This window comes from Caretta caretta, chromosome 8 (genome assembly GCF_965140235.1).
Source record: "Caretta caretta isolate rCarCar2 chromosome 8, rCarCar1.hap1, whole genome shotgun sequence".
In the NCBI taxonomy this organism is placed as follows: domain Eukaryota; kingdom Metazoa; phylum Chordata; order Testudines; family Cheloniidae; genus Caretta; species Caretta caretta.
Window position 1 is genome coordinate 46,776,484 of NC_134213.1, and position 16,125 is coordinate 46,792,608.

At 47.8% G+C, this 16,125-nt stretch overlaps 1 protein-coding gene across 4 annotated transcripts in view; it reads right to left on the minus strand.

Moving 5' to 3' along the window:
- Positions 1-3,066: 3,066 nt before the first annotated feature.
- Positions 3,067-16,125, minus strand: part of FMO4 (flavin containing dimethylaniline monoxygenase 4) — a 43,584-nt gene continuing 30,525 nt past the window's right edge. For all 4 annotated transcript variants that reach the window (XM_075131458.1, XM_048861446.2, XM_048861448.2 and 1 more), the window contains 5 exons: positions 15,023-15,168; positions 13,776-13,975; positions 11,709-12,061; positions 11,160-11,232; positions 3,067-4,363 (listed from right to left, as the gene is read on the minus strand). In XM_075131458.1, coding sequence (XP_074987559.1) covers positions 3,934-4,363; positions 11,160-11,232; positions 11,709-12,061; positions 13,776-13,975; positions 15,023-15,168 — 1,202 coding nt within the window. In that variant the 3' untranslated portion in view covers positions 3,067-3,933. The remainder of the gene's footprint in view (positions 4,364-11,159; positions 11,233-11,708; positions 12,062-13,775; positions 13,976-15,022; positions 15,169-16,125) is intronic.

The following is a 16,125-nucleotide window of genomic DNA, read 5'->3' on the forward strand; positions in this document are numbered from 1 at the left end:
TCGAGGTTTTCTTACCTCTACTGGTACCCCTATCAAGAATGGCCCCTACATTGCCGCCCTCCTGTATGCAGTTTTACTACCGTCTGCCTTGGCAATTGTTAAGTGTACTGGCCACTCAGCGGCAGACACCGAGGTGGCAAAAGGTAATGCACTTGCTGATGCTGCTGCAAAACATGCCGCCACTATAAAACCTTCACCAGAAGCATTTCTTGGTCCCCTCTCTATCTCTGTAATGCCACCATCCCTGTCTCATCTCGCTCAGCTCCAGGATTCTGCCCCAGAAACAGAGAGAGACTCCTGGAGTGCTTTGGGTTGCTCTTTGCATTCTGATTCCCTTTGGCGATTGCCCACCGGTACCTTTGTAGCCCCCCTCTCACTCTACCCATCTCTAGCAGCCCTGCTACATGGTGTTTCGCATGTCAGCAAGGAGGGGATGGTCTCTGCTATGAGTAAGGCAGGGTGGTGGGCTCCCCATTTTAGCTCCTTTGCAACCCGCCACTGTGCCGCTTGTGTTACTTGTCAAAGCCACAATGTAGGCAAATCTGTAAAAGTAACACAAGGGTTCCGGGGTTTGCCTCAAGCACCTTTCCTACACTGGCAACTTGATTTTGTACAAATGCCAAAGTGTCAGAAATATGAATTCATTTTAGTTATAATATGTCTGTTTTCAGGTTGGATTGAAGCCTTTCCCTGTCGCAAAGCTGATTCATTGTCCGTTGCAAAATGTCTGTTAAACCACATTATCCCTACCAAGGGAATTCCTGCCACTTTGTCTAGTGACCGGGGAACACATTTTACTGGAAAAATTGTTCAACATCTAAACCAGGTATTATATGTCACCCACCTGTTGCACTGCCCTTACCATCCACAGAGTGCAGGGGCAGTTGAAAGGCGAAATGGTGTGCTTAAAAATAAGATGGCAAAAATCTGTAGTTCCACAGGGTTAAACTGGCCAGCTGCTTTACCACTGGCCCTTATGGAAATTCAGTCATCCCCATCCCAGAGACACAAATTGAGTCCATTTGAAATCATCATGGGACGCCCTATGCGAACAATGGCTACTATTACCCCAGCCCCAGACCTAAACCTAACTCACAGCAAGCTCCTCCAGTACGGCAAAGGGTTAATGCAAGCTGTGAGCTCCTTCCATTCGCAGGTGCGAGCAGCTTGGCCGACGGAACCCACCTCTGCTGCCTGTCACACTCTTGAGCCTGGTGATTGGGTCTACCTGCGGCACCACCTTCGGAAGCACGCCTTGGAACCCCGGTGGAAGGGTCCATACCAGGTACTGCTCACCACCCAGACAGCAGTGAAATTATCCGGCATCGCTGCATGGATCCACGCCTCACAGTGTAAGCCAGCGCCACCTCAAGGGGACCAAGCACCTCTGCAAGACCACGCAGAACCAGCTTCAACCACAGAAGACAAAGAGGAACAGCCTGCAATACCTTACAATCTGCGCTCTCATAAGGGTTGCCAGAAGCAGAGGGTAAGCAGACAGCAGGACCCAACAAACAAGAAGCAGTAGTGAGCCTAGCGCCTGCTGCATGGCGGACGTAAAACCATGACTGCGGTCCCCTCGAAAGGGGTTGTCGGAACCAGAAAGGGTCCTGCTTCCAACATGTGTCCTTTGAGAAGCTTAATCCTCAGCTACTGTGTCCTGAGGGTCTGGGGAATCCAGAGTGACAGTGACAATTCTTTCATCCAACAACAGGTGCAGATAGCCCAGATTCTGAATATTTCTAATTGCTGGGTCTGCAGCCACATCCCAGCTCACTCACAAGCTAGTATCCCCACCATGGCAATCCCTTTGAATTCCTCAGAGCTTGCTGGAGAACCCTATCCACTTAAAAGGACATGGAAGGAAAATGACATTTGGGGACTGGGAAAAACATATGTTCCTAAACTTATAAGTGTGGTGAAAGGAAAGCGCCACTGGTGCTGGGTGTGTAATGGGACAGGGCTGAATCTAGGGAGGAGCAGCTGTCTCCAATACATCGTGTCCCATGGTGTATGGGACTATTCAGACAAGGTTGGAGAATGGTAAACCGGGTATGGAAAGATAAACTTCCTCTCAACCTGGGACCAAACCAAAGATTTAATCTCTTGCTCCCCCTACAGCCTCCCTGAGAAAAACAGCACCATCTACAAATGTCATGTGAATGCTACCTCTTCTCCCAGTGAAAATCATCCTGTGCCCTTTGGGGGATACTATTCCTCCTTCGTAAATTTTCAATTGATTTCTTGTATCCAAAACTGCACAAGACACACCATCCATCAGGTTACCCCTAACCAGAGTGCTAATTTAATGTTGTTAAATGTCACCAGTGAAAGTAATGAAAAAAAACGATTGATGTATGGAATCCAGTTAGTCATTGGTCATGGGCGTAGCCTTGACCAAAAACGGGGATTGTGGAAGTATAACATTGTATAAGTATAACATTGTATAAGGGGACATGCTGGATACATTGTATATGAGAGGGCATGCCAAAACATGTTACAAAGTATCTGAGGGTGCACACGTAGGGACAGTTAGCTTTTGAATGGAGAAGCAATTAAGATAGAGCCAGCACATCTAAGAAGCAGGCATCAGAATGGAAGGTGTGAAGGGCAATTAGTTCAGTTAACTGGAAGCTGTTAAAGGAGATTGTTAAGGGTGGCAGGTACTTGAAGATACGTGACTGGTCTCAGGGATCTCGAAGGGTGGTGACTAAAATCTTTTTCTTCTTTTGTCTGTAACTTCTCTGTAACTTGTTCTCCAGCAAGCTGTATAAATTAAGAGACACAAGCCCCACTCGGGGGGCTCACTTCTAAATGTATTAGCAGAGCAGCTTTGCTAATAAAACAGAGTGGTCTGATAAATTGTGAGTCTGAGTCAAACTTTGACAGTGGTTAAGCTCTGAAATAAATTACCTAAGGAGGATATGGAATCTCCACCGCTGGAGGTTTTTAAGAACAGGTTAGAAAAACACCTCTCAGGGATGGTCTAGATAATTCTTAGTTCTGCCTCTGTCCAAATTAGTGTAAAATGCTACTAAAATCAGAATGCTAAAGATTTTCATCCTCTTTGTATTGTTGGAAATTTTATTTATTTATTTATTTTGCATATGCAATCTGATTGAGCCAAGCCACAGTGTTCTTATTGATGATGTTCAAGGCACGAAGACCTCCAGGAAGTTGAGTCATTTGGCAGTCCTAAACAATATATATCATGGTTTGTGGATGCCCATATTGACATAATGGGCTGTCTCTAAAATGCCACCGAAATTCCGCTGCAGCACAAATTCCATGTCCGGTACAAAACCAATTCAGAAGGCTCCATTGCCTTTGTGGTAAATCAAACCCAGGTTGACGGTGAGTGGGGTCTGAGTCAAGATAATTATTTGTTGGAAATAACTACATAAGGTGCAGGGCACCAGGAAGTGTGGCTCATCTGCTAAGGTAAGCACTACACCCGGTAGCAAGCACAAAATGGGAAAGAATCAGAAAATGAAAGTGATTAGAAACTTGTCTATACAACTTCTCTCTGTACAAAAGAGCAGCTGACTAGTCTATTTTCATAATTCAAGACAAACAATATGCAATCAGTAAACAGGTAGGGTCAATGGTGAAAGACAAATGAAACATCTGACATCTCAGCTGTAATAATCTGAGGCATTGATTGAGTTGGTAATCTCTATAGTCTCTGTTGCTCTCTGGTTCTGCATTGTCAGGGCTTCCTCAGCCAGCGGTTGATCTCAGGACCAACTTCATATTAGCTGGAGAGCAAGGGTGTATATTCTCAAAGTGTCAAGGCCAGAGGTGGTTTCCGGTGTCAATCTGATTGGGATGAGCTGGGCGGAAGAGTCTGAATTTTTCTGGAAACTGGTGAATGGTTCCAGTCATTGAAGTTATTGTCTTCTAGCAGCACATTTTAGAACCTTCACCAGCTACTCAGAGCCCTCCTTTCATAAAGCCCATTTTACATATGGGAATAGCACCTAATCTTACCCCAGGGAACCACAGTTGAGGGGAATATTTACAAATAAATAAACCAGCACAAAGGAGTGCAGGAAGGCCAAGAATTGTAAGCAAATGGAAAACGGAAGAGTGATTGGAAGAATCATCAATGACTCGAGTTCTCAGGGGCTTCAGAGTCCGGTGCCACTGGGTCAGGATGGTGTTTCTGGCTCCTACCCATTTTCCTGGTCCAGCCAGGCGATACTGGCAAGGGGTGCATGGCCCAAAGAAAACTTCCAGGGCCAGCTTGGGATCCTTCAGGAATAGCAGCAGTATGTTGGGTTTTACACCAACACATGATGCAATTTCATCCATGTAGCCAATGTAACTCAATATGATTTTGCTCTCCTTGTTGGAAAGACCCCTTCATTAGGAAATAAAATAAAGAGGTTATTGTATTTCTGGGTATATAAAAAATGCGTGACTGAAACTCCTTCCCATTTCCCTGATTCATACAAAGCTCCGTGCAGAGCAAATGGTCAGACATGCAAACCATTAAAGACATGGCTATAGAATAACACTGAAAACGTAATGCCATCATATACATCAATTTTATGCCCTTCATCTTGGTTCAGTTTTGGCCACCCTATCTGAAAAAGGGAGTAGCAGAAATAAAAAAGATCCAGAGAAGGGCTATGAAAGTTAAGAGGGTTCCCCTCTGAGGAGAGTTAAAAACATAAGGGACCATATCCTCCCACCTCTGTCTGCCTGTTTTGCTCTGCTCAGGTCATTTGTCACCAGTTCATTAAGAGCTAGACTGAGATCATCTGCTCATCTCACAAGAGTTCACCGTCAGCCATTAGTTAGGTGATTTTTTATCTCGATCACTAACTTGATCTTAATTTGAACCAGAGCCCAGGTAATGAAATCTACACAAGTTATTTCATGGGTAGGTGTGAGTCACTGGGATTTGGAACACATCCTCACTCTTTCTGCATTAGGTCTTGTTGTCACGATATAAAAAAAGAGGTGTGTTAGCTCACTGGAGTTAGTGAAGAGCTTGTCTTCATTGCAAAGTTCACTTGAGTTATTACTCAAGTGTTTCTCCTCACTTGAGTCCCATTCATGCAGAAAGTGCTGCGATGCTTTTAACTTGAGTTGGTTAGTCCCTATAGGCTAAAACTCACCTTGGCACAATTTGCCATCTGCTAACACAACTACTCTGTGGTGTGGACGCAGGCTAGCTCCCCTCGAATGCCAACAGTCCAGTGCCTTCCCACAATTCCCCCGTGTGCTCAGACAGGACAGACAAGTTCTCCCACAATTCACAGAGCAACTCAGTTTACTGCAGCACAAAGAATCATGGGATATGTTCCCAGAAGTCATTGTGCCATGTATGGATGTAGACTCTGCCAGTCTAGTGCTGCAGCGCAGGGAGCAGCACAGTGTGGAGACTGAGGCTGCCTTCCTACTGGCTTGCGCCGGAGGGCCGAGCCAGAAGTTTCATGAACATGCCGGACTGGCCTCTATGTGACTTCAGAGATGGAGCAACCCTGCGGGGCGGGTGGGGAGGGAGGGGAAGGGATGTATTCTCTTTGGTTGCATGGAGGGGAAGCCATTTTCTGACTCTCCTGGTCAGAAGCCTGAAGCTGACTCAGAGGCCCCGCACTTCTCCAGGAAGCCTGAACATCCAGAAGCTGTGGCAACTCTAAGAGCTGGAAGACAACAATGCCCACAGGCCCCTTCTGCACTGGAGGCCAGGAATCAGCCATGGCTTGATTTGCTTGGGACACCAACCAGCCAACTGTGAAATTGCCCACAGTGATGCCAGCCTGCCCCTTGATCTCCAGCCACACTGCGCGAATTGGGCCCAAGGAGAGTTTGGGAATGGCCATTGTTGTAACACAGGCCAGGGATCCATTTTAGTGCCATCCCCAAGTGTGTCTCCTGATCTCCTCTCCTTCCTTAATTCCCCCTTTTCCTGTTCCAGGAAATGAACAGTTGTAATTCTTATCTGGGCATAGTTACTACACTAGTTAACTTATTCCTAGAGGTCCTAGCAGCGTGGCCACCTGTACCACCAGCCAATAGGTGGAGACACCGTTCATCAGGAACCAGATCCCATTGGTCCCAAAGGGGTGTGTGTCAAAGAGTACCGAAGGAGGGAGGAACCAAGCCCTCCACTGCCTTTGGAGATCAGGGGTGCCCCAGAAGGGGGGTTACAATTGCTGAGCACAGAGCCAATGTGAGACAGCAGCTGGTGGGTTATTTCTGTGTGGCTGCTCTCACGTAAGCCAGGCTAACTTGAAAAAGAGTAACTCCAATGCAGATAACTCTGCCGTGAAGACACACTCTAATTCAAGGGGAAATGCTAGTGAGGACAAGGCAGGTTTTAGTTTTCACATGTGGCAGCAGATCGAATTAAAGTCTAGATTTTAAGTATAGCTCGACCTGCCAACTCGTGAAAACTACAGACTTCCTTATAAGAACATAAAGGCCATACTGGGTCAGACCAATGGTCAGTCCAGCCCAGTATCTTGTCTTCTGACAATGGCCATTGCCAGGTGCTTCAGAGGGAATGAACAGAACAGGCAATCATCGAGTGATCATCCCCTGTTGGCCACTCTCAGCTTCTGGCAGTCAGAGGTTAGGAACACCCCGAGCATGACTAATAGCCACTAATGGACCTACCATCCAGGAACTTATCTAATTCTTTTTTGAATCCTGTTATAGTTCTGGCCTTCACAACATCCCCTGGCAACAAGTTCCACAGGTTGACTGTGCATTGTGTGAAGAAATACTTCCTTTTGTTTGTTTTAAACCTATTAATTTCATTGGGTGACCATGGTTCTTGTGTTCTGAGAAGGAGTAAATAACACTTCCTTATCACTTTCTCCACACCAGTCATCATTTTATAGACCTGTATCATATTCCCCCTTAGTCATTTCTTTTCCAAGTTGAAAAGTCCCAGTCTTATTAATCTCTCCTCAGATGGAAACTGATCATTTTTGTTGCCCTTCTTTGTACCTTTTCCAATTCTAATATTGTTTTTATCTTCACTAGGATTTTGCCTTGAGTTAGCTCTTGCTTGAGTTAAGAACACACCTTTTTTTTGTAGTGAAGACAAGGCCTCAGTCCTTGTGAAAGGGAGACAATTGTTGAGATGATGGGTTTTGAAGGTCATAGATCAAAGTCTATAATGCCCAAGCAAATGGATCTTTAAAGATCATTCTCAGTGTCCTGGACAGTTCCATATTTTATGGTTCTCTCTAAGCCATGGGTGGCGCATGACTCCTGGATTTGGGGAGGCTGGGCCTGAGTGCCGGAAGCACTGGGTGGGCCACTGGTGCCTGGACCGTGGCTCCACCTCCTGCTCCGCCCCGAGGCTCACCCCACTTGGCATCCTCCCCCCAGGTCTCGCCAACACTCCACCCCCACTGTGCCCCAGGCCCTGCTCCTGCTCGGCCCCCCTCCTCCAAGCCCTCCCCTGCCACTCACGTCTTTCTGCCCCCTCCTTCAAAGGCCCCCCCTGCTGCTCGCGCCACTGTCCGCCTCCTCCCCCGAGCCTCTCTGTCTCTCAGGGGGTGAAGAGGCATGAATGGTGGGTGGGGGGGACCATGAGGGTAGGGGAGAAGAGGCACGAGAAGCGGGAGGGTGGGAAGTGGTGGAGCGGGGATGGGAAGAGGAGCAGTGTGGGCAGGGCCATGGGGTAAGAGTGGGATGCGGGAGCAGGGCCTCAGGTGGAGTGTGGGCAGGGCCATGGCCCGGGTGCCCTTTTGGTGGTGGCACTCCTGTTCCTCAGACGTTCTTGTTAATCGTTCTGGATTTGTGCTGGAAATGGCCCACCTAGATTATCATACACATTGTAAGGAGAGTGATCACTTTAGATAAGCTGTTACCAGCAGGAGAGTGGGGTGGGGGGAGAGAAAATCTTTTGAAGTGATAAACACCCATTTTTTCATGATCTGTGTGTATAAAAACATCCTCACTGCGTTTTCCACTGTTATGCATCTGATGAAGTGAGCTGTAGCTCATGAAAGCTTATGCTCAAATAAATTGGTTAGTCTCTAAGGTGCCACAAGTACTCCTTTTCTTTTTGTGAATACAGACTAACACGGCTGCTACTCTGAAACTCCAAAGGCAGTAGACTAGTGGCATGCCTCCAGAGGGAGGCACGCCACATCCTGTTTGGGGAGGCTTAGGTTCCCCTGGCCTATTATACCCACTGCCCATGGTTTAAGCCCATGAGAAGATTGTTGTTGTCATGTCTTCCCTGCCACTTTCTCCCTGAGCTGGATTCCAGGTACAGAGAGGGAAGCAGTGAGAATTGCAACATAGCCAGGAAAGCACGAGGACGAGAGTGGGCCTCCTGGAGCTTCAGCGTGGTCATGAAAGGAAATTCTTTTGCAACTTAAATGGGGTCAGCAGATAGGATCCCCCCCAGAACTATGATGTGGTTACTAGAGGGACACATTGTATGCAGTGTTGTAATTGCCAGAGGATTCCACTCCAATCCTGGCGGGCATCGTTTTAACAGGCACTAGTGTAGGATGCTGCACACGCTGTTCTACCAGCAGCCTCATCAGACTGGGCTGCAATGAGAACTCTTTCAGTTTTACAATCAGTGGTTGACTCTCACTCCTGTTTTTCCTGAACTAGAAAGAAGGGGAATCCAGGCACAGGAACCAGCTGCCATTTCTTCCTAGCCACAAGATGGTGCCACTGCTCTAGAGGAAAACATTAACTTCAGGTTTCAGAGTGGTCGCTGTGTTAGTCTGTATCAGGGTTAGAGCCGGATCAAATAAATCCCAAACTGTTCAAAGCTCTCCTGTTTTGTTCTGTTGCAACTCGAGCCTTGGTCCAGGTCTGTCAAGAAGTTTGTGATCCCTTTGAGCTCACTCAGATCTGGTTCCCAATAGAAATGGATCTATTTTGAGTGCTACTGTGTCAAACTGGTACCATTTCTGGGTGATTTTGAATCTGCGTGAAACTCAGTTTCATTCAGTTTCAAAAACTTGGAGGAGGGCATGAATGAAACAAAAGAAATGTTTCAAATGAACTCCTGCGAGTCCAACCCCACTCTATTCAGGAGCATTGGTTAATGGCATTCTAGGGTCCTGTTAGCCACAGAAATGCATGTCTCCCTGCAATCAGAGGCATCAGTGCAGGATGTGTGGACACACCCGAGCTAGCTGGTACCAGTAGCAGTCCAGCTGTGGCAGCGTGGGCTTCAGTGTGGCCTGTACAAGCCCACCTGGCACCCTGGCTACCTACTTGGGAGGCTAAGCTGTGCTGCTGCAGCAGATTACAGCTAACACGGTATGTCTACATGTCCTGTAGTCACACCTCTGACTGCAGTGGAGACATAGCCTCTGTCAGAAGAGTTTCCCCTGACTCTCTTCGTCACCTGTTTGGTTCCACAGAAGGAGAATTAAAAGCCAAAACCCAAACAGATAGGGAAAAAATTGCACTAAAAAAGTTTTTCTATTAATCTAGCTAGTCGGTGGAAGGAGGGTCCAGTGGTCAGAGTGTTTGTCTAGAACAGGGGTTGGCAACCTTTGAGAAGTGGTGTGCTGAGTCTTCATTTATTCACTTTAATTTAAGGTTTCGCGTGCCAGTAATACATTTTAACGTTTTTTAGAAGGTCTCTCTCTATAAGTCTATATATTATATAACTAAACTATTGTCATATGTAAAGTAAACAAGGTTTTCAAAATGTTTAAGAAGCTTCATTTAAAATTAAATTAAAATGCTGATCTTACACTGCCGGCCTGCTCAGCCCGCTGCCAGCCTGGTGTTCCATTCACCTAGGCCGGCAGCGGCCTGAGCGGGGCCTGCGGCTGGGACCCCGGCTGGCCAGGGGCCGGCAGCCAGAACCCCAGACCAGCAGCGGGCTGAGTGGGGCCAGTGCCCGGGACCCCAAACTGGAGGTGGGCTGAGTGGCTCAGCCCGTTGCCATTCAGCCCGCTGCCGGTCTGGGATACCGTCCCTGCCCACATACAGTGGGTACCTACCTTCTCCCTGGTTCTAGCCCCCTCTCTTCCTCTCTCTCTCTGCACTGAGCTGAGGGTGGGAGTGCACTGAGCATAGGGCTGGGGGTGGAGGAGTAGACTGGGGGTTGGGGTGTAGGGCCTGGCCAAGAGCTAGAATGAGGGAGGGGGCTCAGGGTTGGGGCAGGAGGTTGGGATGTGGAGCGCTTACTTGGGCAGCTCCCATTTGGTGCTCAGGGTGGGGGTGGGAATGGGGGGTGCAAGAATCAGGGCATGGGGTGTGGGGGGTGCTGGAGCCAGGGCTGGCGTCCTGCGGGGGTGAAGGGGTCAGGGCAGAGGGCTGGTAGTGTGTGTGTGTGGGGGTGCAGGGGTCGTGGGGGTGCTCCCATCCCCCTGCCCAGAGCGGCTCACGGCAGGGGGCTGGAGGGGATATGCCCTGATTCCACCCCCCTTCCCCAAGGCCCCGTGTCCCTACCTCTTCTCTGCCTCCTCCCCAGAGCTGCAAGTGCGCTGTGGCTCCGCTTCGCCCCCTCCCTCGCAAGGGCCATCAGCTGATCAGCGGCAGGGAGGGAGAGGAGGAGGGGCAGGAACCCAGCACGCTGGGGGAAGGGGGAGCTTGCCTGCCCTGCAGCAGCAGCTGCGGACCAAGCTTCTTCACCCTGCGGGGGTGGCAGAGAAGAGTGGGCCGGGGCAGGCAGGATTTTTAATGGCAGGCTGCTGCCTGCCGGGGTCCTGGCCCCGACCCCGCTCAGCCCGCTGCTGGCCTGGGTTCGGCAGCGGGCTGAGTGGGGCCGGCGGCTGGGACCCGGCAGGCAGCAGTGTGCTATTAAAAATTGGCTCGCATGCCGTCTTTGGCATGTGTGCCATAGGTTGCCAACCCCGGGTCTAGAACTTGAGAGACCTGAGTCTCTGCTCCTCCACACACTTTCCATGTGACTTTGGGCAAGTCACTTGGTCTCGAGGGCCCAGATCCTCAAAGGTATTTAGGCTCCTCACTTCCTGAAAGCTCTAGCTGAGGTGCCTCAATTTCCCCATCTGTAAAATTGGGATAACAGCATTGCCTTGCCTCACAGCATTGTTGTGATGATAAATACAGCAAAATACTGCAAGGCACTCAGAGGCTCTGGTGACAGGGATAGATAGAGGGGCTACCTCCCCCTGTTCAGCAGTGATGTTACTGACTGGAGCATCATGCCTTGAATATGGAATAGAATAAGTAGCATTTTGTACTGTTTGATTAGATGCTGCTGCTTCTTGGCAACTTCAGCCATCAGCCTGCTGGCAGTAGGAAGCTGGTTCAACCCTGGGAACATAAGAGAAACCAGAGAACATACTAGCATTTTTCACAGATGATCCCGAAGTCCTCAAACCAGTCAGTCCACTCTGAGCTCCTTCACTGATTACATCGGAGGCTGGACATATTTAGCAAGAGCTGAGCTAAGTATTAGGAGCCAGATCCTCAGCTGGTGCAAATCAACACCGCTCCACTGAAACAAGCAGAGCTAGGTGAGTTTACACAGCTGAGGCTCGAAGTCATGTGTCGCAGAGAAGCTAGTGTGTTGATTCTTTGTGGAATTATGCTCTGTCTAGGGTCACATTCTACTAATGGCACCACAGCTAGTGGGAGGGGCTAGCTGGGACTGTACACAGGTGGCCAGCTCACACTGCCATGGTTACGCTGCTATTTTAAGCGCACCAGCTAGATCAAAGCTAGCGTGTGTACGTCTGTGCGAGCTAGGAAGTACAGCTGCAGTACAGACAAACCCTCAGTCTGCCTACCTTTAAAGACCCTTGTGGCCCAACGAGCCTGGAGTTCCGTTCCTGCCATGATGGAGCCACTTAGCTGTATAAGGCCAAGGACAACCAGAGTCGGCTTTTCCAGAGCGGGTGGGAAGATGTATTTGTAAAGGGCATACTTGCTTCTGCAGATGTTGCGAACAGACTCTTCAAGGAAGGGAAAAGAGAAAGTGTATCCGGTCGCAAAGACCACCACGTCGATGTTCTCCTCTACGGTCCCATCTTCAAAGACAGCTGAGCTTTCTGTAAACTCCTTCACATTTGGTTTTACCACAACAGCACCGCAGAGGATGCAGCTTGGCAGCTCGTCATTCACAATTAAGCTTAGGTTTGGACTGCCACATAGAAGGAAGGGAGAGAGAGAGATTGAGTGCAGTGTTTGCTCTGACATGGGGTGTGAAAAGAACCAAAGCAGAGCTGGAATTCTGGCTACACTACAATGAATTGTGAGGTGTGGAAGAGCTAATGGGGTAAGACCAGACATGGAGCAGGTAGGTGCTCAGGGGTGAGGTGTGTAGATGGGGAAATGTGGAGGGAACTTGCCCTGTTCTGTGGATAAGCAGAAGCAGGCAGAATCCAGATCTGTTTCTCCAGTACCAGCTGGGACTACCATTTGTCAGCTAGATTCTCTTTTGCACCAAGGTGTACTTCATGTAGAAGAGGATGGGGAACGGCTGGTGAGCTGGTATAGCTTCCTGATCCTCAAGGCGCTGTGGCATAAGTTAGAGCTGCCTAATTTTGCTCTAACTTATGACAGCTGGCTCTGATCCCTAGGCACCGCACTGCAACTGGGCCAGGAGGAACAGAGCTGTGCTCCATCCAACCCTCATCCCACCTGGGTTGTGGGTGGGGTGGTCAGTGGAGAAGCTGGCTGTGCTGGCTTCATGCCCACTGAGAGTCAGCTGGCCAGGTGTAGTCAGATTCCATCTTCTTCATGCTGCTCAGGCTGTGCAAAGGAGAATCTAGCCTTACAATGGTGTTTTTCATGTCAATAGTAATGTTTCTTTGAGTGGAAAGCTGAGCCAGCAACTCATGTTATGTAGACCAGTGCTACTCAAAGCGGTGGCCCGCGGACCGGTGCCGGTCTGTGAGCCATCGGCTGCCGGTCTGCGCACACATTGGGAAAAAAAATGGCCAGTCCCCCACATCCGATAGCTTGAGAAGCACTGCTGTAGACAACCAAAACAGCACTCAGAACTGAGTGATCCTAAATTCCTGTCACTGAGCTAGGCTGAATTTGAACTACTGACCTAGATGCCAAAGGGTCTTTGTCAGCCTCCTGAGTAGGGTTGGGCAAATCACTCATTTTTCAGTTTGGAGGTTGAACAGAAAAATTGGAAAAAAAAAATACTTTCAGGTTGAACTGAAACCATTTTTTTCCCCTCAACAAAACAACCCTCATCCCAAAACAGCTCCCAAAACACAGTTTCAGATTGAACAAAACATTTTGTTCAACCTGAAACAATTGTTTTCATTTTGTTTTTAGTTTTGGGGGGGGGGGGATGTTAAATGTTTTTTAACGTTCTTTTAAAATTAAATCGACATAAATTCCAAAAGAAAACCACTTTCTAAAAAGTGGAAACATTTCAATTTGAATATGCTAAAATAAAAACATTTTGATTTTTCCAAAAATTTAGTTTTTTCATTTTTTGGCCAAAACTATGTGTCAGATTCGACCCGCATTAATGAATAGTTTCAGTTGACCAAATCTGCATTTTTGCAGTGAAAAAACTTTGCATAAAAATATTCACCTCACTCTACTCCCGAGCTATCCAGTCTCCTGCCTTCTGTAGGGTAATGTTCTAAGTCCTTAAATTATAGATCCAAATGGGAGTCTGTTACACTGTTATCCAGAAGAGGCAGCTGTCAATCTGGTAGATTCACACCAACGTATTACATGGAAACAAATGTGAAAAATTGCCACCATTGGCAGATAGGTGTTAAACCCTAAACTAGAAGTGCCTATGAGCACGGCAATGTAGGGCTTTGATAGTCTGTAACTATTCCCCAAATGAAACGGGAGATTTACACTGAAAACAAAGAAAGCACCTTTTCTGAGGAATCAAACCATAATTTGCATGGTCAAACCACGTATTGAACTTCTTCATCCTCAGCAGTCTCATGAGGGCTAATGGGAGGAAGTTTTCGAGACAGTTGTGAAAGCGAGTGGTGAGCATCATGTCAAGAGGAAAGCCATGGTCTGAAATACGACTAATCACCCACGTGCCACTTCTGGTGCTGAGAAACACCTGGAAAATAATTGAGGCTTGAGAAATGTATTGCCCGGGAATCTGGTTTCCTTTTTTTTGGTTCTCACTGTCAAATCATATCTTGCATGTTTGCTAGGAGGTCTTCAGCATGGAAGGGTAGAGAGCTAACCAGAATATCCCAAGATAAGGAGGTTGGGGTAAGGAACCAGGCTCCAGAAGTCAGTTCAGTGTCTCTCTCTGACTCCTAGTGGCTGCAAAACCACCAGTTTATCTGCTGAACTGACTTGGAGAACGGTCCAGGAAATTGAAGTATATCTTTTTATAGCCCTTGATCTGAACCTCCGTGCAATTCGCAATGCCTAATCTCAGCATGTCCTCGGCTACTAATTTGTTCACGCCATTCTAATATCATCTTGCATCCTTCCTGAGGCACTTTCCAAGGGCAGTAATTAGGGCTTTTGAAGAGCTCAAGATACTAGCTATGTTTCCTGACTTGGGGAATGGGTGGGAGAATAGTCACAGGCCCTGCTCATGAGTGCAGGACTATCAGTGAAACCTTTGCAACATTCTGCTTTCCATTTCTTTCAAAGAAGGCTCCTTCGCAGCCTACACAAAGGATTCTGGGGCACATCTAGGACTGAAGGTGCCAGGTTGCACGTGGCTGATCTGGAAACAGCAAAGCTACTTTGGAGATGGAACTGGGTAGGTGTGAGATGGGACAAAAAAGGATGGTGGACTTAAAGGAAGAAAACTGTCAGGGAGGGAGGGGATGGTTGGTGGTCACAGGAAGAGGTGCTTTCTGTCCAGGAACCTTTGATCTACTTAGAATTCTTTGCCAATTGCATACATTCTGGTTTCAAAAGGGTAGCATGTGTATTTGGGGCAACCCACTCTACAAGTAGTAACAGCAGATATTGTAGTTATAGTGTCGAGAGAGAAACCACGATCAGCACGGCTGGTGCTGCCCAGGATTTGATCTGCCTTTGCTTGTGGCCCACTGGACTTTTGTTACAGCCACCCCAAAGTGACAGTGTGTGTGCCTGAGGAACTCAGACTCCAAATCTCTACACCATCCCAGAGTTGTACCTGAGCAGCCACCCGACTGATCTCCGCGGCGATATCTCCTCCAGAATTCCCAACACCGAGCACAAGGACTCTCTTCCCCTGGAAACTGGCAGAGTCTTTGTATTCCCAGCTGTGGAGATACTGGCCTCTAAAGCGATTTTCTATACCTGTGAAGAAAGCAGGGAGCATCTCCTGCCACTAGATAAATGTGCTTGTTACACTGAGACAATTCTGCCTGGACAGTATTGCTTTTGACCCTTAATTCCTGTTGAATGACGCTAGTCTTCCCACTTCGTGTCCAACCATTTTTCCTTAAGTGTCAGATTCAAGTGCACTTGAGATCAATGGGAGTCTTTCCATTGATTTCACTGGGTGATGTGTGGAGCCCTGAGTACTCTGAAAGGATCCAATACCCTATCCTTCTGGGCCCCCTGGTTTTTATTCCTATGCCAAGACAATGCCACCTTTTTAAATCTGGAGTTGCTAATACGTTGACATCAATGTTTCATTTGCATCATGCTCCTCTTATGTGGAGTAGGTTCAATTCAGGCCTGGGGGTTTGCAGAGATCATGGAGTATATACAAGTAATAACAATGAATTGTTTTAGCTTATATATTAGTATCAGAGGGGTAGCCGTGTTAGTCTTTATCCACAAAAACAACAAGGGGTCTGGTGGCACCTTAAAGACTAACAGATTTATTTAGGCATAAACTTTTGTGGGTAAAAAACCACACTTACATCAAAGAAGTGGGGTTTTTTAATCCACGAAAGTTTATGCCTAAATAAGTCTGTTAGTCTTTTAGGTGCCACCGGACTCCTCATTGTTTTTCTTATATATCAGTGCTTTCCATCCTCCTCCTTCAGGATCTTTGCAAATTCTGTGCTAGGTCCTCAGCTGATATATATCAGCAAAGCTCCATTGACTTCAATAGCTACATCAATTTACACCAGCTATGGATCTGGCCCTTTAGATTTTCATCTTGTCATGGGAGAAGGTGCGGCCAATTGCATGTTCCTTTAAGGGGCTATGACATCTTCCCCTCTGTGGATTCTAATCACTGCAGGTGGGGCTTCCCAAAGTGAGGCATGGCAGAAAACTCACGGAAAATGGGTCAGACTGATT